Source organism: Glandiceps talaboti, chromosome 5, assembly GCF_964340395.1.
Source record: "Glandiceps talaboti chromosome 5, keGlaTala1.1, whole genome shotgun sequence".
Taxonomy (NCBI): domain Eukaryota; kingdom Metazoa; phylum Hemichordata; class Enteropneusta; family Spengelidae; genus Glandiceps; species Glandiceps talaboti.
Genome location: NC_135553.1, coordinates 7,807,019 through 7,831,025, shown reverse-complemented (window position 1 = coordinate 7,831,025; position 24,007 = coordinate 7,807,019). Strand labels below are relative to the sequence as shown.

Sequence of the window (24,007 nt, the reverse complement as noted above, 5' to 3'; positions counted from 1 at the left end):
AACGGCTATTTTGCAGCCAACACTCCTGTATTAAACCCCAATTGTGAGCCAAGCGCTTCGATTTCGGCATCATAGGTTGCCGAACAATGCGTTCGATCCAATGATTATTTGTTATATGGACCAAGCTATATTTCAATTTGTGTTTACGTTAGACGCTATTTTCGTTTATTAGAGGCATTTTAAATAAATTCGAAGCTCTCTCAGTGTAAGTAAATTGACTTGTTTAGGGAAATTATGTCGTTTTGAGTCCTATCGATTGATGATGAATGCTCTGTCGGTGGACCGTTCAATTCGTTCTCAGGGGTGATCGTACTTCTCGCCACATCAATACCAAAACAACATCATTATTTGGCACGGTTCACCAACTGTTGTCATTTATGTTCTCCAACAAGTCGATAAGAGAGAGAGAGACTAAAAAACCTGTGACGTGGATCAATAATGCAACGCTTCTGTTTGTTTTATTATTTTTATCACCGCAACACAAAAGGCAACACTCAGTGACAGAGACGTCGAAAGACCGGCCGTCAACACCTACACTCAAATCGTCAATCCTTCCAGGTATTTCCAGATATCTTACTAGATCCACATCACCCGCAAAAACCATGAAACACTCATTGCTCTGATATTGGGTACACACGATGTGCGCGGATCAATAGTGTATAGGTATGTGAATGAATGTACGATTGGTGTGCAAGCGTAGCCTGACTTAAAACTACACTGTTGAATAATTCATGAGCTCTTTATTCTGACATTTCATGTATCGTCACTTTCTTTTGTGGGCCTTCTGGAGATAATTTGACACCACCTGAGCAGAAAGCAGTAAACTTTAAGAGTCACTCTACACAAATTAGTACGTTCAGCGAGTCTTACTTTATCTTTCAGAATGAACACACTGAGTTCTGCGACGACGAACAGAGTACCACTGTGATTATTCGTGCTACGTTCCAGGTGAGATACGGACACGTTTGAAGTTGACCATATAGCTGCTACCGAGTTACGAGTCGTTGGATTGGTTGGCGTTCGCAGAGGATGTGTGCTCGCGGAACAACAATGATTCTATCACTTCTGCTAGTTTGTTTCGTGTCGATCGCCATTTTACGATCGGGACAGGTGTATGGAGAGGAATTCAAGGTGGGATATCTGATGACCGAAAGTCTTGCGAATGGTGGTTATAAACGATATAGCCGTCTAGTATCGGGAGCGATGATACTCGCCCTAGAAACTATAAACAATGACCCAGAGATATTACCTGGACATACGCTATCGTTTATACCGTACGATACACAAGGCACAGAGCTTGCCGGATTGTCAGCGTTGTCACATCTTTGGGTAGAAAATGTCATTGGTTTTATTGGACTTTCAGAAACGTGCAAGACCGCAGCTCGTCTGGCTGCAGCATGGAATTTGTGCCTCATATCCTACGTAAGTAACCAGATCTTGTTTCACCATGTTTACGCTTGTGTGTCGTGTTGTACAGTGTATTTTTTTTAGAATTGATGTGATGTGGTCAATAGACTGTGATTTTCGATAACAATGCGGTGGATGGCACTTCTAGTAGTAAGCTATCAAAATCGTAGAAATGTGACACTTTAACTTGGTGAGAAAAGATAGTCGGTGTTTGAATCATGGTCCTTCTACCTCCATATTTGAACGAGGTAGTACCCCTTATACCTCCATGTTTGAACCAAGTCTCGATTTGTCCCATGCCCCAACCCACTCCCCACCCTCCCACCCAACAATATTAGTGTTCTTTTTAAAGTCTTAGAAGGGGAATAGAACGCCTGTATAGGTACTAGCACTCGTCCTTTTAGATCACTCGCAGACCATTTGGTGGTCTGAGGATCAACGAATAGCCTTCCGTGTTCGCACTTGACATTTTAAGAGTGTATACATTGTTTTCAACGAAGATTAGTGTAGCACCTGTAAGCTTCAAAACAATAGGCATTACGTAGATACAAACACAAATGTATCGAACTGGCTTACACACCAAAACACCAAGCGTATAAAATCGATCGACTTCTTGACTATTAGTCGTTGGGAACACTTCGCCTGACATGCACAATTCATGCTATAGACCCCCACTGCCTCAGGGCATTCAATGAATGAAGCAACTGTAATGGCTTTAGTGTCCCATACGTATAATACATAGACTAATCATTGTAGATTTATAGACTTTTTAAAAGTAGTAGTTGGACCTTTCACTGCGCATGCGATTGTCTCCTGAGAAACGCATTGGTGTAAATGTTGCAATGTTCGTTTACGTATTGTCTCTCCAGAGCGCGTTTTTGGCAGCGGTGTTAAAACTATCTGCACATAATAGTTTTAAGTCCATGCACACAGAAAGTACACCAATAGTACGTGATATCGACCCCTTAAAGCATTGTTTTTACAGAGACAATAACTTACTGAGGTGTTTATCGGCAGTCAGCTTAGGTAATTCTATCTCTTTTCACCATGATTTTTCGCAACAAGCGTTCGGAATGTGACACCTTTCACAACAATAAACAACTGTTCCAGCCCTAAGGACAGGATTGGCACAGTGTCTAAACAAATTGAGTTTGAGATGAAAGAGCCTTGAATGAAATATATCCATCGAGTGCGGTAAATCAAGAAAACTCACGAGAAGCCTTACAGCTTAAAGTCAACAACTGTATTGACTCACGATGTCTGTAAAGAAAGGACGTCCCGTTTCATACTCTCACTGTTGAAGTTATAAAGACATACATTTCCCACGGGGAGGAAGTTATATTGAGATCCGTGCTCCTAAACACGCGCGCACACACACAGCTCCCCCTACCCCATATACACCCTCCACATACATACATACATACATACATACATACATACATACATACATACATACATACATATATACATACACACACATACATACATACATACATACATACATACATACATACATACATACACGGTTATAAACCACGTGCTTTATGTGTTTCCGAAGAAAATTACCACCACTTTATCAGAACAGCGTGTGGTTTGTAAGGTTTATGGAGTATTCGTGTGAGAACGCCGAGTGCTGCATGGTTGGCTGGTTCATAGCATTTCTCTAGTATCTGCATGGCAGAGTATTGTCATACTCGTTCACTATTTGTGTGCATACCGATACCTAGATACAGCATGGAGGTAAAATCGTTTTTAAAAAGAGAGAGAGAGAGAGAGAGAGAGAGAGAGAGAGAGAGAGAGAGAGAGAGAGAGAGAGAGAGAGATGAAATGATACACGAACAACCCATAATCAGTCGTTAATTTGGTGATAGTTATCACGAAGATGTCAATTTCCACTTGACTGATTTTGACCTGTAGTTGGAAATCAAATTACAAGCCATGGTAATCAAATGGCCCTTTTCACGTCTTAGAAATGTTACTACCACTAACAATCACAACAATCGGACTAGTCGTAATTCTTTGACTAATCGTCACGGTCTTTGAGAAACCTAATACCAGTCACGTACGCAGATCGTTATGGCAACTTGAAAAAAATAATCGCTAATTTCGCAACTATACCTGCAATTTCGACTGATTCAATACCATTTACAAAAAGTATATATTTCCTGTGTTTCGTTGATTGCTTAATGTATGATAAGCACATTTTATTGCAGTAATATCTTGAACTTCGGGGTTTACGACTAGACTACCGCATGTGATTGGATTAAAATTTACGGATGCTCCATTTATTTCGATCTAATAAAAAATACTCGCTTCAATGCCTAGCTCAAAACACCCTTCATGTTTTATCAAATGTAAATGTTAGGAAATCATTTCATTTGATACATGTTTTTTTACTTCAATACACGTGGCCCTGGGTCTAACAAACTAAGCTCGTTGCTCGTTCATTTCGTATACCGGGTACATACACATATCAAATGTCTCGCAGCTATGAATTATAGTGGTACAACTCAGTATGGTACTGATAATACACTGCCACAGACAGCTTATGACATTAATTCTACCTACATACCTTTAATGATATTTCTAACAATCTACGACTTAATATATAGATTAATCGACTGATCTCTTAATTTGAATACTACAGCTTTAGCATTCCTGCTATTAAATAACAGCTTATACTCTGTTGGTAGTGAAAGAATAGAAATTGATGGACAAACAGACATAATTGGATATTTCTGTTTTTCTTCCGTCGTATCGAATTGTATTCAATTTGGGTATTAGTCTATATAACCTTGGATAGAAGAGAGACGTCTGCAGTCGATGCACAACATGAAAACCTTGAGTAGCTAGATACCAATGGAAGTATATTGCATAGTATCCAAGATTACAGAACGTTAACGAGGATTTATTCATTGTGGTACTTCCCTATTACAACGATTCGTTATTCCCATGATGCATTTTAATAAGAAAACAAAGTAGAAAATACAAGGTGAATTATAGCTCCCGGGGTGGCTAGGATATAATATAGCGATTGAATGCATGAAGGAAAGTGAAACGGTGTCTTGTTTGTCTTTGTAGTGATGTAACAAATGGGTACTATCTTGTTTCAAGCTTCTGTTACAACGCTGTTACAGTATTTCACTCTCACTACTTGTTATCTGAAGAAAAAAAATGTGTTGAGTAGCGTCTCCAGTCTCGAAGCCTCAGCACACATATGACACACTGTTCTTGCATCGAAACCCACGCAAGTATCATCGATAGACATTATCACGTGTTCAAAGTTATCCAGCGTGTAGGCTAATCACACGAATTAACATAATCTATCATGTTGGCCCCCAAAAGTGGAGAATGGGAGCCAAGAAAGCTTATCATATATTGAAAGATAGATCAGAGAAAGAGCAAATAAAAAAAATACACCAAATTTTCTTACAAGTGACTTTAAAAGAGCCTAAAATACACGTATCTGACCCTCCGAGGATCTATGGATATTGTCAGTGTTATGAGTAACGCAGTGACTTTGATTCTAACTTAATAACATGTAATTGCTCTAAAGTATACAGAATGAACAGTTCTTGGGAGCACCTTGTACTCAAATTTTTAATGGACACGGTAGATGTTGGGAAAAAAGCCTTAACAAATGTAACTATTGCTCGGTGTACAATGGCATGTATAGGCTAAATAATACCGTATTCTCTTACTTAACCAGATCAACAATTCGTTTAACCGACAAAGGTCACAGTAATCACTCCCATGCCAATTACGTCTCCATTGATCAATTCTTTCGGAATGCATTCTGTATCATCACCCGCTGAGAGCGTTGACTCGACTGACAATACCGATGAACATCGGAGCAGCGAAGCAATTCAATGCCCATGTATGAAAGATTCCAAAAGAGAAAAAATGCCCATTGTTGAATTGTCAAAAGCATGTCGATACAAGGTAATGCATATCAATATTGTCGGATTTTTTTTGAAACACGACAAAATACGAATCAATTGCAAGGTGATATCGAGCCTACAGGATTGTAGACGGACACTGGTTTTATGCTGCTCGACTCCATACAAGAAAACGTGAGTCTTTGTCTATTCGGTAAAGCGTTCGGGAAGAGCCGTCAGAAAAATACACCTTCGTTAGTGTCAAACAGCCGCGGGGAATTCACTGAATGAAACTCGATCTCGGCGTTGCATCATGTCTACGAATGCATAAATCGGACACGTGATTCTCAAGGATTCTGAATCGTCAAACGACATCGTCACGGCCATGCATATATGCGCAATGTTGGTAGAAATTCGTTGAAAGCAAACTCCATATTTACCACGAGGTCTACCAACTGACCATGTTGAACAAAAAAACGAGTGTGTTTGTTGCTACTGGGTGTATACGCTTTAATAATGAAAACAATAGTGCGCTAATATAAGCTCAATTTACAGAGCAATTAGTGTCAGAAACAAACGATTTTGAAACAATAGCACTCAACTTTAAGATGCAATTAACTCTCGATCCGAAAAGTTTAACACGGTACGTATCGCTAATGTAGCTTGTCACCACTGTTAGTGGTATTAAAAAGTGTGGGTTTTTTTAAAACGACATGATCAAAACCCTTGGGTATTTTAAAAATGGTTATGGTGCATTGACTGAATGAATAATGCTTGGTTAGCCAAGAGTTATTAGTCGGTAAAAATGCAGATGTTGTCACTGAATATTCTGATCGATGATGGGAAGACATTTTGAAAATCGCTCAGGGAAAATTATTTTCGTCACAGTAGATAAAAACAACGTAGGACTACGTAATAGCGATTCGTCAACGTTATAGCAAAGTATTGCTTTCCTGTGACACCATGGCTCATGGCGCATTGATGAAAAGAAACATAACACCTAGGCTTCTTTACAAAATTAAATAAGCATTTGGCGTATTTTCAGGATAAGGTGACTCGTACTTCCATATAATATATATATATATATATATTATATATATATATATATATATATATATATATATATATATATATATATATATATATATATATATATATATTTCTTTGCATTCAATATTGTAAATTATTAACATCTCCAAAGTTTCAGGTATCGTGCGTAGGTTGTTTTGATAATGTTTGATGCACATTACACTAAGTACAGTAATACGAGCTTACAACCGCCTAAACATGTCTTATGTCGTAATATGGCGCCCTTCAAGTTAAACCCTGTCTGTGTAAAAAAAAAAAAAAAAAAAAAAAACAACCACCAACCACATCATTTCAATTTGACAGCATCGAGATTCACTTTTTTATATCAATCTTTTACAAGAAAATGATTGAAATCATTCAGACATAAGGGAGAATACGACGTCATCCTGTTGATCACATGAACAAGTCGCTTGTCAGACAAATCTGGAATCAGCTAGTCTCTAATTTACCTCAATATATGGATGTTGCACTAACAATCTTCAACATTAAAATATAATGAAGGTGACAGTTTGTATTACATCACACTACTTGAAAAATCACTGAGCAAAAGATCCACAAGCAACATTGTAAATCTTTACGAGCGTTAATCCGCCGGCGTTTTCCGACCTTTTCTAAAATGTCAATGTTGGAGAGACTTGTTAGCGGCCAAAAACACTTCTGATTGTCGAGTTGTGGGCCAGTGGGAGATAACATGTCACCTCTTGTCATTTTAATACCAGTATCGAAATATATTCTTAGAGGACCGTATTGTCAGAAGACGTCTTGCCGACAGTATTACTGTGGTTAAATTTGATAGGGTGTAAGAGAGTTACTGCAAATGTGTGTTTCCGATAAGAATGGTCCCAATAGATTAAATTTGTATGCGTGTTCATGTCAATTTCAGTCAACTGATGAGCAGTTTTATTAAAAATGGATTCTCTGAGGCACATACATTGGTGTTACCTAGACAGACCTTTGTATGATCACTCTGAGTTAATTTTGGAAGATGTATTGCAGAAGGGCAAATATATACATTATTTTCTGATCATTCAGAGTATATTGATATATGTATATCATTGACTACGTGATTGCCTTGAGGTTGCGTGTTAACACGACACAAGCAATTTACTCTTTTTTTTTTAAACATTGGCTTGAATTATTTCGTGTTCAACGGTGCTACGGTCTGGTGCGTTAGCTGTCTTTTCATCGTGCAGGACTCAATATCATTGTTACCTGTAATCACGTTTCTACTGTATTGCTATGGAGAAATCACACTCCCAACACGTGCAATAATAATAATTATAAAGATTAAAGTAAAGACACGCAAGCCCAAGCCAGAATTTTATCTTTACTCCCACTTGTCTAACAACAACACTTGCATAGAATATTGACTCAACTATTGAAATGTTATATCAATGTATATGCATGTCTTCGTTGTAAGAAATAATTTTCAGACCATGGTAGCACAGCCGATGGCATCAAAGGGATTTCTACGACATTTTAGTACAGTCATGAGTTCGACGAATGTATTGAGTTTATACAGGTTTAAAATAAAGTATCGCAATATCAGGTGGTAGCTACATGTAAGTATGTTCCAGTATATATAATACTACGAGTACCTTTCGAAGCAAACACTAAACCCCAAAACCCAAATAAACAAACAAACAACAAATAAACAAAAACAAAATATAAAGCTGTAAACTCATCTTATCACCCTATAGCCTATAACATAGGATAATATCTCATTGCTCAGAAGATCACAGTCACACATATTTCACGTTGAAGTATAATTCAATTCTGTCTTCTACTTACACATGTATACATATTATTTGCAGTCCTCGTCAACAATGAAGAAACAATGAACGCAATTTGTGTGTGTCTGTCGGTCGGTCGGTCCGTCTATCCATGCCACTGTATGTTTATCCATCCACCCTTCCATCAATCAACATTGTGTCAATCAATTAATCAATCAATCGTTTGTTTAGTACTGGTGGCCACTGGCTAAAAAATACAGACCATAACTATACAAAAATGAGCAGATCACTAGAAAATAACCCTACTCCCACGTAGGGAACAGTAGACAGTAGAGAAAAGTTTATATCTCAGAGTTCCTACTAGCATCTTCTCCAAGTTTTATAACATAACATATATATCTACTTAGTTTTCTAAGAGTGTTAACCTTGCGAGACGACAGAAGTAACACAAATTTATGTTGCAACGGGGATTGTAAACATAATTTGCATATTTTGACCTTACAAGTATAAAATGGGTATACAAGTAAGAAGTGGAATTCATCCTCTATATTTGATTTAAATTACACATTTCACAAAGTCTCTCTACTCTTGGAGTATCATTCCAACGACCAGTGTCAATTTTTAAAGTATGTGTAGGGGTTTTAAATTGACATAGCATCAATTTGAATATTGAATTATCAAGAGAGGATAAATAAGATTCCAGAGGCAATTCCTTTTTAACTGAAGCATAACAGTCACGTTTTCTTGACGTATGCACACCTTCTGACAATAATTGTACATCAATATCAATGCAAAGAAAATTCAATCTACATTATTGTGTCTGTCTGTCTGTCTGTCTGTCTGCCTGTCTGTCTGTCTGTCTGTCTGTCTTAAAAGTATCTATCTAAAAAGTATCTCTATCTAAAAAAATATCTATCTATCCTTCCATACACCCACCCACCCACCCATTCATCCGTCCATCCATCCACCCATCCATCCATCCATCCATCCATCCATCCAACCATATTATAGTAATTGTGACCATGGTGATGATTTAACTGTATACATTTAATAAGTCTGTGCTGAACAAGTCAATTAAGATCGCTATTTAAAGTTGTTTCTCATTACATACATAATGAAAGTTAATGTGTAAAATTGGACAGGACGTAGAGTGCACATTAATTATTCGTGGTATGAGATCATTTGATTGTGATTATCATTGCAATTTCCCCCTTGTACACATATATATTGTTTAGAATTATATTGTTACCTATTAATGTACGAAATGTAATGACCCGACCTTTACCCATAGTAAGTTATTATCGATCTGGCTGTCATTCATATTTTGATTCCATTTTTACATTATCGTTAAAAATGTATGAAAATGATGAACTGTAGGAATCTCTCGTATTCATTCAAACATATAAAGGTTGTACACGCCAATGTCGGAAAATTCGTAACAAGAGAAAATTGACTGGTGTCATTTCGATGCAATGGATCACATTGGCTACTGCGTGTCATGCTGTCGGCCATTTAATGCATGATCTGCAACGCAACGCGTGTAAAGCAGAGATTGCCCAATGGCACGTTCATGTGACTATACCCGCAGGGGGAGATTCGAAATGAGTGTCTAATATGCAATCTACCAGGTTTGAGGATAGGAAAAATAAATGAATTCATATTTAGTTTATGCTTATTTCATGATTCTGACACCAGGCAATGTTGGAGATGCTGATGACTTGTAATCAACCATTCACTATAGACATTTGTAGCCGATACATAATCAAGCTAGACAAGTCTAGAGTACATGTATTGACTTCGTTAACTAACTACGATTAATCTGATAAATACATTCGATGAATTCGGTTCATCAGAAATGCTTCATGCTTTTCTTTGTGTTGGATTGAGCGATTCTCGCGGTGGCTTGTTTTGTTCTAAAGAATGATTGACACTTTGATCTCGGCGCGGCTGGTACATTTATTCTAATACATGCCCGTTGTTCCAGTGTGTCATGTATTTAATTCCTTGAAATCAGTTCGCCATGATATCATAATAATCTTCAAGCTGTCACACGGGCTTTACACTATTTCGGTATCAAACATAGCACAGTGTTCAGATTGGTTACACAATGTTTCCATTTCAGCCTGCGTATATTACTTTTTTGTCATTGTTATTTTTTTTCGAAGCAACGTATTCACAGCGAATAGATACAAGTACAGGTCGCTCAACACAATCGTACAGAAAGTCCAATAAAAGTACACCAAAGAGTTTCATGTTTGTGAGTTAATTGTTTCTACGTTTTACATAACCTAGGTGAGGTGACGTCATCGGTGCGTCGCAATAGATACACTTAATTTATTATATCGTGTCGTACAATCCCTGAGGACTGTAGATCAGACCATGAGAGATACATATATGCAGAATCTAAATAAACATTACCAGCACACCTTTTCGAAGTGCGATTCGATTGCTTGTCAAGAAATAGGAATGTTTTTTGTACAGCTGTTTGATAGAAGTCACAGGTTCTATACTATAGAGATCGAATTACCACATAAAGCAATATTTGTGACCGGGTCTGACCTGTTCTTAACAGGCTATATTGCATTCAGTAATCATTTACATAGTAACTGATACTCGTATTGCAGTGAGATTCTACCATAGAGTTGCTTTTTTCATACCGTACTAAAATGTTTGCATCACGCCCATTGTCAATAGTTAATAGCACGCATTATAGAGTGGAACCCAAAAACTGTATTTATATCACGGTGTTGTCCACTTACAAGCATGAAAATGAGCTATTGTTACTTAAGTTTCTAAATCACGTGATTTTTCATGTTGAGAAAAACGAAACAAAGGAAAATGATTTGAAGTCTTTTATCGCCATTTTATAATTATATATCATATATAATGTTTGTTGAAGTTTGATAGGTATCCTCGTATGGTGGTGAAAATCGTCGGAAAATCGTCTTAACTATCGGATCAGATTCAGTAAACACTTGGCTCTGCTCCAGTGTCAAGGTCAACTTCACGTAGATCAGACTAGGAAGATATCAACGACAAAGTGATGTATCAACTGAATAATAAATGATGTTTTATCATAATCATTTCCAATTTTTTTATGGTGCAATTCCAAATGCCATCTAATCGCTGAACAGAATCTATACCTTGACTGTCAAACAAATCAACGGCACATTTATCCACAGAAACAGGGTGTTATAAAGGAACACACTTTCTTCTTACATTAGAGAACAAAGTATAAATATAACTAGTGCTACCCGCGTAGCGATAAAGATTGAGACAACACAGCATCTTTCAAACATGCTGAACCATATTAAAGCCAGACTTCAGTGAAATGTGCTTCTGGTTCTATAGGTGAATACAATTAACAAATCAAGTTACCTTAACATGTAAGGTATAATCCAAGATACACAACTGTTAGTGACAGATTATTTCTCTCTATACAAACTGTGACCTTTTAATGACTAAGAGTAAAGGTCACTGGAAGTCATCATAACTACATTTTACATCTAAATAGAAACAGACACTCTTATTTTCACATAAGTACTATTGCAAAATTGTGAAATCTGACCGCAGCAATTTCCCTAGAGACAATCCCTATGTAGTATCTGTTGTTGTTTTCAAAATCTCTACGAGCTAATAAGCTATCTACGAGCTGTGTTTGTGGAAAGTACAACAACTCGTGATTGGCCTTGTCAACCAGATCACATAGTACTAAGTAGTTCAATCTCATAATGAGTGACTAATCACAAATAAACTGACCATGACATGTTCATTAGTCATACTCAATATTGGCTTGCAATTTATTAAAGTATAAAGTTCCATTAGTTGCCATATGTCTTGCAAAATATTACAAATAAAGTTGTGACTGGTGATTTGCAGAATATAGACTAGTGCATACATACATACATACATACATACATACATACATACATACATACATACACGCACATACATACATACATACATACATACATACATACATACACACATACATACATACATACATACATACATACATACATACATACATACATACGTACGTACATACATGCGTACACACACACACACACACCACACACACACATTGTGCATTATAATTAACATTTTTACAAAGAACCATTAGAATCCTGGTTTATATTTGCTGAGATTTTCCATGACATTAACTAGTCCATCACTGAAACTTAATAGTAAGCTGACCAGGTGTTCTGACTGATTACCATACTGATTACCATACACGATTACAGAAAAAATACGAAATGTCACATTTGGGTGGATTTAATTAATATAAGGATTGGGTTTCCGTCGGTTTGGGGCATATATATATATGTTATTAACTAATCAGTAGTAATCATTTGTATACATTACACCAATTTGGTGGTGAAATATCGGAAATATAAAGTAATGATAAATCGGTAAAATATAAAGGAGATCATTACCAATGAATATCTGACAATGGCGAAGATCTGTAAACGACATTTGCGATCGATCATTTTTATATTAACAGATATGATAGTCATATAATTCATAAGCTAATGGGATGGGAATCTATATCATGCTGTATAAATGTGTCATTTCAAAAAAAAACCTGATGACGTCTGTAGTTTACATGTAATGGACAACAACATGATAAAATCCGTGCTTCTTATATTTGGTTAATCTTTATTTTCCACTTCTACCATCCACTTTTATGATTTTAGGTAATTGAAAGAAAGCTCAACCCCACAAATGGCAACGATTTTAATAAGTAATATGTTTCGAAGATTTTTTTAATATAAAAGAGTGGGAAGACTAATGTCTGATAATGTTGAGACTAAATTGGATATACGACGATGTAATGCAACCATATATCTACAGTACTATGTCAGTAAAGTAAAGTAATGTAATGTAATGTAATGTAATGTAATGTAATGTAATGCAATGTAATGTAATGCAATGCATCACTACTAGAGGAAATGAAGATGTCTAATTTACATAACAAACTGGATTTGTTTCATTATTCAGAACTCATGGGGCCCGGCTATCATGGATGAATGCTTGAAGAATGATCATGTTGAGCCCCAGTCGTTGGCAGTTATAGATAACTTAATTAACTGAAACGGTATACATGGCTGAGTATCATATCTAAAAACGATCATATATAGATGTACCCCTTAGTTTAATGAACATAATGCTCAAACAAACATACGTATTACAAAAAGGAGAGATCTATACATACCGAAAAACCCATGGATTCTGTGAATACATTTCTTAAAACAATAAATTGTACATAATTATACATTTATGAACAAATAAGTAATATATTTTTGAAGAAACAGAATCTGAAACATGCCACGAAAACCATACCATTTTATGAAATTGTGTAATGTATTTCTTTAGAACAAGAAATTGTACATTATATGTGCACAAATAAGACACATCAACACAATGTCTCAAAAACCATACCACATATCGCATTATTTCACGTGGGACCCGGTTTTTCGTTTGAGATTCGCTCGCATCGAAAATCACCGTCACAAATATTTTACATGGTTAGTCCAATAAATCTGTAAAAAGATCTCTAACACTAGTTATACACAAGAATTGTCTAATTAACCAGCGTCGAAATAAGTCTTCCCTGATCAAGGAAAAGTGTATATCGACAACAACAAACTCGCGATCTGGGACGATTATCATAAATTCACTGAATACATTTCTACAGAACAAGAAATTGTAGAATGAGATGCCACTTAACCCAAATGTTGTTCTGAATTCAGAAAATACATTTCTTCAGAACTCGAAAATAAAATAGGTATGGGAAAAAAATATTTTTAAAAATGCCAGAAAAATCTAAATGAAAACACAAGTATTAAAGAAACAACATCTGGAAAAAACCCGTTAGTATGAATTATGAATACTTTTCTTCAGAACGAGAAACTGTACATTTAATGAACAAATACGTATTACAGACATATCTTTCAATATCCCAATAAACCTAAACCGTCATTGTGAAGTCAGTAAATGCATTTCTTTTAGGACAAGAAGATGCGCATTAAAAATGAAATAAGAAGTTCTGTTTACTGTACAACCTGAATGTTTCATTCTTGCAAGCTAAATATTAAACACGTCGGACTCTTTGTTCAATTCAAAGTAACACAATATCCACAACGCTATTCAGACATTTTTAATAATGCTGTCCGGGAAAATGTATCTCCAATATTGATCGTCACTACTTTACAGTCAGAATATTTGCATAGAAAAGTGTCATTTGATCTGTAAGATACATACTGGTAGGAAGTGACATAGTCTGTAACATACAAACTGCTAGGGAGTTAAGCTGGGGTTTAGGGTAGAGTTAGAATCCCATACACGATAGCCACGGGAGATGTCGCCTTTGTTTGAAATAATATGGTGTTGGCCAGGTATTCATTTTTGTGAATATAGCAAAGTTTCTTGTTTACTTTTAATGTTAAGTGATGAAAGTTGACAACATCAACAACGAATCCCAGACTGAGTTTGTTCAGGGGTCTAGATATACGTTGACAAGGAAAACACGTTCTAAAGTAAATAGATTGTTATTGCAACGTAAATCTCTGAAGTCGGTTTAACGAAGTCGTCTGTTTGATTTAGAGAAATTTACTCTAACATGAACATTTTAAATGACGTCGGTGTGTTTGAAGTTCTTTTTTCATATAAGGTCTTCTTTAAGTAGTTATTTTCTATTTTCTACTGAGACGTGGTTGTTTTTAATAATGGAGACAAACCATTTTGTAGGCTTTCCAATCATGAGGGCAAAGCGTACATAAATAAATTAGTTCCAAGTGTTTACGGAAACACAGCCGTATTTGATATTATGTAAACAGAAAGGGTTACTGTCCGAGGCTATTCGTTATTGGTTTATAAATCATGATATAGGCTAGCTAATATTCTAGATATTCCATTGTATACTTGATTGAAGCTGTTTATTCGTGTCGTCTCGGAAACACCCGATAAGATCGACAATTGTCTACCGAAGGGCAAAATCCACACTTAGATAGCATCAGAACACGCTTTACGCCCACGTTGTACACTCCTGTTGTATTACCTGCTATTTCAGGGTTATTTAAGGGTAGTTACGTTTCTTGGCTGATTGATTCACGGTTTTTTATATGATGTCTGGCTTTCTGAAGAGTATAGTGACTGCAAGTTTACCTGTTTAAAAATGCACTCTATAAGGGCAGAACGGTGGCTGAGTGGATTAAAGATACGACGGACAAATGATTTATTTAGTGACGATTATCCACCCAGTGGCACTACATCTTTAAAGTAGACCAGCATGATAAGAAATCAGAGAGTGTGATACGTATAGTAAGATAAGATGTAAGAGAATTACTAAAGTACTTTACCTGCCAGCTTTACTCTATATAATGTACAAAACAGTGGTGATGTTGACAATAAAGCACGATTATTCGGCCCTGTGTAGTAAGTTCAAATCGTGGCTCAAAGTTCTTGGACGTCAAGCAATGGAATGCACACATCAGAAGAGATTAATCAATGAAATATGCCGTATGTAGATTCTTAAGAGTAAACTCATTTATATTGGAATAATCATAAAGTAAAGTTATCATTCTTGATTTAATCATCTACTTGGTTACTGTTGAGTAGGGGTTGTGATGTAAGCTTAAATAAAAAATGTACATGACTGGAAAATGAATTGTAAAAAACGATTCATAGATCTCCTTGTATCCATTAGCAATTCTCTCTCAGTCTGGTACTTTACAAATAGCAGATCATATATATGCAATCCGGAAAAAGTATGTATTAAGTCTTAATGACAGATTGTGACATTTGATGCTTTTAATATCGACCGGCAGTTGATTCCAGACGGTTGCAGAAGTATAGGTGATTGAGTGATCGCTGTATGATTTAAGTCTGATTCTTTCTGATTCTCCCTGGCATGGCACGTTGTCAGTTTAAGTTTATGACTAGAACGTGTATTCAAGCTATACTCTAAATCCGGTTCTTTTTCAAACGATGTCTCAAATTCCAACTATTTTAACACCATACACATTGTAACAACATAAGCAATGCAATTTTATCGTATCGTCATATTATATTTAGTCTCTAACAAACAGATTTAACACGTGATTTAACACAGTGACTGCATTTGCTCCAACATATACACGAGTTTTCAGGTCGATGTGGTTGTTTATTCGCAATTGCAATTAATTTCTTGTGCACCACAGACTTCTACTTAATTTATGCATGCACATATTGATTGTTTTTATTTAGATTTCACAAACTTAAACCTAAAAGAAACAAAATTGAACGTTTACCAACTAAATGTTTTTTTTCTATAATATTCTTCCGAATCTAACCAGCGAACTTGTAAACATACCACAGAAGTTAAAATAGACCCTATGTTGGTCTGTACCGTACAAACACCTGTATCTAAGGCGATAATGACTAAAACAAACCTAACAATGCCACCCATAACAATAGTGTGCTACTTTACTTCAAACCCCCCTAGGTCATAACACAGTCAATTGGACCATAACCAAAAGGAGAATAATATGGTATTGTTTTCTGAAGAATGCTTTGTGATCATTTAATTAGCCAGTCTAAATTAAGTGAACGGGGGAAAGGATAGGTCTCTCTGAGCTATGCACTGCTTTTTCGATTCACCTTTGATAACTGATATTATGGTGGACGGTAGGATATATGATGGGTAGATATTATAATGATACGCTGTAGGGTAGGCTATCGTATCCTGCATCCATTGCAAAACAATTATGAATGTACAACGAAACGCCATTACTGCAACAGAGCGCCGGGAAATGACTGACACGGTGAACTCTAGATAAGACAAAACAGAAGCTACAACTAGAGTGTCTACTTAGTAGCTTCAGTTATAACCTAAGTCTATGATATCATCACACGCTTGCAGCGTTACAAAGGTGTTACCCAACGTGGGGCTGTTGGTTGACGAATCTGTCACACTTTGTTAAAGATTAGCGTAATATTCACCGCAGGAGCAAATTCAATTTATACTTTTGGGGTTAGCATTAATTACCACACTTATGATAAACGACGGGTGTGCAATTCGTTCGTCTACCCCTACCCCCCCCCCCCCCTTCCATCGACTGACCAAATAAAGGAGGCTCGTAGTTTATACATATTACAAGTTGGCACATTATATAGTAAGATACTACACACAAAATATCCAGCTCCTGCACACTCGATCAATGTACAGCTCGCTTCATGTTTAGTGTTCATTGGCTCTGTTTGATACACCCACGCAGAAACCAATAAGAAACTGTATATGCTACATTAAATATATATATTGTCTAAATGAAATGAACTAACGTGCCATGCAGACGGCATGCAGATAGCAAAACATTGGCATACGCGTGTCTTCGTCTAGTTGTAGGTTTATGTCATTTAGACAAAATGCAGCAAGAAATTTCAATCTTACTATCTTAATTAAAAGTGAAGGATATTCAGTTTCTTTTTGGTTTCTAACAGGTTGTAGCAAGCAAATCCAAAGAACACTAACATGAAAAGGATGGTATATGTACACCTCAAAACATAACTAGAAACTGTCTAGGAACTATTTACATGACTGTATAGTATGATGTATCTTATAACTCGCTTAATAACGTGAACAAAATATTCACATCATTGTTCATATTTGCCAATCAATGTAAGGTTGCGAGGTCAAAGATGTTTCTAAGAAGAACGAACCCAGAAAACTGAAGGGCATGTTAAGCCTTAAGGGAACAACACGATGTAATGAAATGTGACGTGTGACATGATGTCAGTTGTTGTGTGTTGTGATGTGATGTGATGTGATGTGACGTGTGACATGATGCCATTTGTTGTGTTGTGATGTGATGTGACATGATGTACATGTATGACATGATATAATATGACATGACGGGACATGACATGACTTGATATCTACTCGAACTCATTTTGCATGTCCACAACCATGCAACCAACTAGAAATTGTCAGGCAATCAATGTAACAAACAATAAACTCGACTTGACGGAAGCCTCCAGTCGTTTTAATGGTTATGGATTGGAATACAGATAGCTTATATGAAAACTCTCAAGATGACAACAGACAACAGTTTCGACCCTTTTACGATTTCTTTTTAAAGGGTTTGCACAACCTTTTTAGTAAATAATTGTCGAAATTTGCAAAACCTGACCCATTTCTAGTAAAACTCTACACTTTCCCGCATCTAAATTAGGAAATCGTGAAAACACAGGCTAACAGACCCGTCTTAATATTGTTAATGTATTGGTGTATACAGTATAGATAGAGTTGATTAATTCAAGCACTAATCAAATAGTCATCAATCAATGCAATGTAGTTCATAAACCAATCGATGAGCAACCGGCCAATCAATCAGATGGTGATATTTGAATGGGTGTATGAGTTGATCAATCAATCAATCAATCAATCAATCAATCAAGGGGTGGATATATTGCCTCCCCACTCACACACATACACACGCAATGAACATGTGCTGGCAGGATAAAAATATGTAAGAACATCGATTGATCATGACATTACCACAGATATATATTGCATATATGGGAATGCTAATCAGCATTATTATTCTCTGTCTCTCTGTATGTATGTATGTATGTATGTATGTATGTATGTATGTATGTATGTATGTATGTGTGTGTGTGTATGCGTGCGTGCATGTATGTACAATGTATGTATGTATGTATGTATGTTTGTATGTATGTATGTATGTATGTATGTATGTATGTATGTATGTATGTATGTTTGGGTCTCTGTGTGTTTGTTAAATGGTTAAAGCTAGTATATGCAGTGTCCAATACCTCGCTACATTCCTATCAGTCATGTTTATCAATATTCGATAAGACAGTTCTGAAATTACACGAGGGAATTAATACGGTGTAGAAATGTAGGATCGTATATCATCACATACATGAAAATCACTTCCAGTTATACAGTAGGGATGTAAACATTCTCCAACATATTCAAACAAACTTCCTGTTGCATTTTTTGATACATCCACAGTATTGCTAAAATAGAATTAAAGAATACCACCACCGGATTCAAATAGACACTTGCTTTCGTTCTAATTGTTCCAACTTGGCTGAATATACTACTATTAATACTACGTTGTTATGGAAATCGTAATAGGGATGCCTTTGTATAATATGGACCATCATATCAAACTTCACTGTGTGACATGATTTACTTGGTATAATTAAAAAATAAAACACTGTCTGGTACTTTCACTACTTGGGGAAAAAATCAATTTTTTTTGCTTTCAAAATTGAAAGTTTTTATTTCAACACTGAAAGTCCCATATGGTTTCACAGGGCTACTGAAATGGACAGTATGTGACCTTTCCTGTAACGGAGAGGCCGATATTCTCAACTGTTATATTTTTTTCATTCGTCAATTTCCGTCCTGAGCTAGGCAGAATATCTGAGTGACACAGAGCTCCATGACGCCCATACCCGTACTCGTATCCACAGGCACCGTGCCAGAGACAAAGAGGTGTCGTACATCTTCATACAGCGATCGTATATTTTTGTGTCATCTCAGGCATAGTGACGATATTAGACTATGCATAATGATTGATGACTAGGAAGCTAGCAATAGTGTGGATATGTATAAATGCACCCATTTATCCCTTTTAATGAATTCATAGAAAGTATTTTCTTATTTATATTCGGAGTCTCCCATCAACCATGACTACATTTACCAGTATCCTGTACCAAAATTAATCTTATCAAATTGTAAAAAAGTACACATTCACCTTGTATATATCTCTTGTATATATGTATACTACTACTCTCACGACAATATGCCGATCTGTTTTTTGTAAAGGAAATATCTGGAAACGTTAATGGATTTAGAATCTATTAATATTGTATAGTACTGGTTTATATTCTGCGGCACTTAGCAGACTAAATATTCAAGATCAAAATTTTTGTATTATTCAAGGTCAAACTTTCAGGAGCTACACTGTAATTAGGACATTACTTTCCCGGGTTAGGTTGTCCGATTTTCATTTCGATATTACTTAGATGGTGTACATTATGACCCGTTGCCATGGTGTTTTATTATTATATATATAACTGACGCCAGATATGGGCATGTTTGTAATTGTGTCGGAGCGACATAACTGCTTTGTTGAAACATGAGTGATGATGAGAAAACTCTCAGCATCATCCGCTTTGGGTATACATTACCTTTCTTATTTCATTATTAAGTTTATCAGCACCTATCATTGTAGGAGATGACTGCATACGGGTATCATATTCATTTTCATTTGTTCCATTCAGACTAATAAAAGCAAACTGAACACATATATGTTTCAAGTCAGTGTGAGAAATTGCGTCCTAAAATATCTGAAGCAAAATAAAACACAGACAAACACGGATCTCAGAGTTAAGAATTTTCTGATTTTTACTATGAATACTGAGCCAGTCCTGTATTTGATCACCTCTCTATATGACTCCGGATATTGGGACACTGGGACAGTGAATCAACTTTCCCGAAGAATGACACGGGATTTTCCTGTCTTTGTTAAACAGTTTACTAGAGTTGGTCAAATTCTGGGAAAATCAAGAACCAGTGCTCGCATTACTGATTATCATGTGTGGATTATCAACGTATGTAAAAACACGTGAAATATAACTATTGAGGTCAAGATAGATCCAGATCAAAAGAGAATATAGAACGGACTGTAACAGACTAAAAAGGCACATAACATGTTATGTGCCAGAATAAGTTAGATTGGAACAGTGTGGACTGGAATAAAATGGGCTCCAATAACAACTTCACATGTCAAAGGTACAGTGTCTAGAATCCATTATTGTCAGTTTTGATGCAGACACCTCATTATCATATACAACATCTAGTGCATTAAATCGTTATCTCTTACTTTGTCAAAGGTGTCAATGTTATTATTGATAATACAGTCCCTAAAAGGTACTAAAATTTTCTAATAGATTGCTTTCATAGACTTCAATAACAATTTATATGTATTATTCAGTATTCAGTGCGTCTCGTTAACTACGAAAACTAGATTGATGGATGGATAGACAATGGAGCGACGAGTTGATGTAATGGGGTCCGAAATACTCTTCAAACTAGTATGCATAATTAAATGCATACGGTATTTGCATTCTACCATTTCCCGCAGTGCAAATTCACTGACTAGTGGTGGTGATCCTGATTTGAAATTTAAATCAAGTTAAAATGAGCAACTATAATTCATTATTTCAATGTCTATACCGTCATTTAGTGTAAGCTGTTATTTCGGCGACGCTTTGTCAATGGCCCTTTTTTTTTACCCCATCCGGATATTTAACTCAGGGCAGGCATTACCACCCCCAGCCTTTAATGTGATGGTCATTTTAACGTAAAACCTCATTATGAATCAAAGCAAATGGGGTATTAGATGTCGCCATCCCATTCCATTAACTTGCGCAGCAATTATAGTTTACTCTATTCAATACCTAGCATTTGTTTCTTAATTTACAAAGTATTGAAAGGGGCAAGGCTCTTTGATAGTGTGGCGGTATATTAAAGGGATGGCTTCGTAAAGATCAAGTTGTATAGAATCGAGATTAGCTCTTGTCATGTTTATGTGCTAGACATACACTTTAGATCAACTGGAGATATTTCTAAATACATTTGGCGATTTTTGCCTTCTCCTGTGAACGTGTCTCGCTCTATCAACAGCGTTTTACAAGCAGGACACTTATTAATACAGACGGACATTAACCGAATTTATTGTGTATGGCGTAAATTCGTCTTTTGGCGAAAATTCTCGCCATGGTTATGTTGAAGAGTCTGTGAATTGATATTAACAGCGCGATTCAGTGTCTCAGGTGAATGATATTGCTGAGTTGATGGTGACCATACGATATAATGGTGATAGTACAATGTACTTATGACACAATGTGGCACTCACTGTAACAGACTAAGTGACTGGGTTATTTAATACGATTAAGAAAGATTGTACATAAGCTTAGTAGATATGCCACAAGAGCAAGTTATAAACATCATATCTTATTAATACAACATCAAATGTTCAAATAAAATTTGTTCAATTGGACAATGAAGACGATATACGGACAAGTCGTCTAGTTTCAATGCAGTTCCTCTCGTACGGGATATGAAATGTTAGCATTTTTATTAATTGAGCTTATTAATACTTATGTGTATGTTGTTGTAATCAAATTAACAATTGCATATACTTGGTTTAGCATTCAGTTTACGGGTTTCGGCGATTGACAGAGAGTCGATATTTTGGTGTAAACTTAAGTATTGCTTCACGTACAGAAGTTCTAGTTTTGTCTATGAGTTTCTGCTAGATATATGTTCAACATCGTCTAAAGTGACAATTTGATTTGCGCTGAAAATATATCCTCTCCGATTGTATTTATATAAATGAAGGATTATGTACCTTATGGAAATTTCACTGTAGAGTTCTAATATAAATGTTCACCCTTGTACACGTACGTGAGTACCAAGATTTCTCGTAGCTCAGTACTGACTCCTGTCTGTTTGATGGGAAAATATCGAGATATTCTCCTAAGGATCAGGGTGAACAAAGAAGTAACTATGACATATTTTACGTTTATCTCTGACAGGATGCTCGTATAAATGCAATAACTCGCCAGGAGTTATAAATTGTTTATTGAACAACTCAATAATTGCATTTAACTTGGAAGTGGCAAATCAGATTCTATGAGTGAAATATAAGGGACGCGAAGTTATTCATATATTTTATCACATATTTGTGTATATGTGCACCGTGTTTACTTAATCCTGTCCATGATTACATGTGTATACACATGTACGTTTAAAGTTTATCGAGTTTCACTTCCACGGAAAACATCATTCCAGTTTCACTTTTGAGACGATTGAGATGAATTATTTGAAGGGCCGTTGTCAACGTCTGGGGTCGATCCCTATTAACCTTTGATGGTTTGACCAAAGACGTCATACACACCACCTTGTTATTGTGTATAATTAAAGAAATTTACATTTAAACAAGTTCACTCCCTAGCTGTTGATGTGCACGCTTTCCCCATTCAACTAGAGCTAATGTAAATACAGCAGTGTATCGCTTCTCTGGGAAAAAAAGTTGTTTTTTTCAAAATAAACATTCCGAGGTAAATCTCTAGTGTCCATGAACCAGATATATCATCGTGGATCATCATGAATATAACATATGAGTCAAAGGTTCATTTTAAAAATTCATGTTATGTACTTAAGTTTCATATAATTTATTCATGACTCTGATGTGACGTCAAGTGTTAATGCGTGAACCTATGGTATTGATTTTACCATAAGCTAAATGTCACTTATTGATTGCTTACGTTGCATACAAATTACTAAAGTATACATTTATGTGTATGTATGTATGTATGTATGTATGTATGTATGTATGTATGTATGTATGTATGTATGTATGCAATTCAACTATCTCAGATTCGATCTTACCGTGTGTCAACTCACTAGGCATTACCAATAATATTATAAGGAATCCTGTTTGGAAACAAAACATTCCCACGTGTACAAAGGAGAAGGTTCTGGCACAAACATGTAGTTTGGGTGATTTAAAGCAGTCATCGATAATACTGAATAAATACTGATAAATAATGTATTGTGAATAGAAACTACAATGATAAAACGATAAATGACTGTTTACAAGCCTGTCTTCAAACCTATACAGGAAGCCTATGAATGGTAAAATATTTACGTTATTTATGTATGGTTTACTTGTCTGTCTTCCCCAGTACATGTCATCATGACACTTTAGTTGTATGCCTATGTACCTTTTGTTTCTTCAAATGGCGTACTCATTGAATGGTGATATAAAAAATTGTTTTCCTGGTTTCAGCACATGTACATATCGCCACGAAAGTGAA

General features: G+C 36.0%; 1 protein-coding gene across 1 annotated transcript in view; it reads left to right on the top strand.

Moving 5' to 3' along the window:
* The first annotated feature begins 1,006 nt into the window (after window positions 1–1,006).
* Window positions 1,007–24,007, top strand: part of LOC144435865 (speract receptor-like) — a 71,484-nt gene continuing 48,483 nt past the window's right edge. The window contains exon 1 of the mRNA XM_078124504.1: window positions 1,007–1,422. Coding sequence (XP_077980630.1) covers window positions 1,030–1,422 — 393 coding nt within the window. The 5' untranslated portion in view covers window positions 1,007–1,029. The remainder of the gene's footprint in view (window positions 1,423–24,007) is intronic.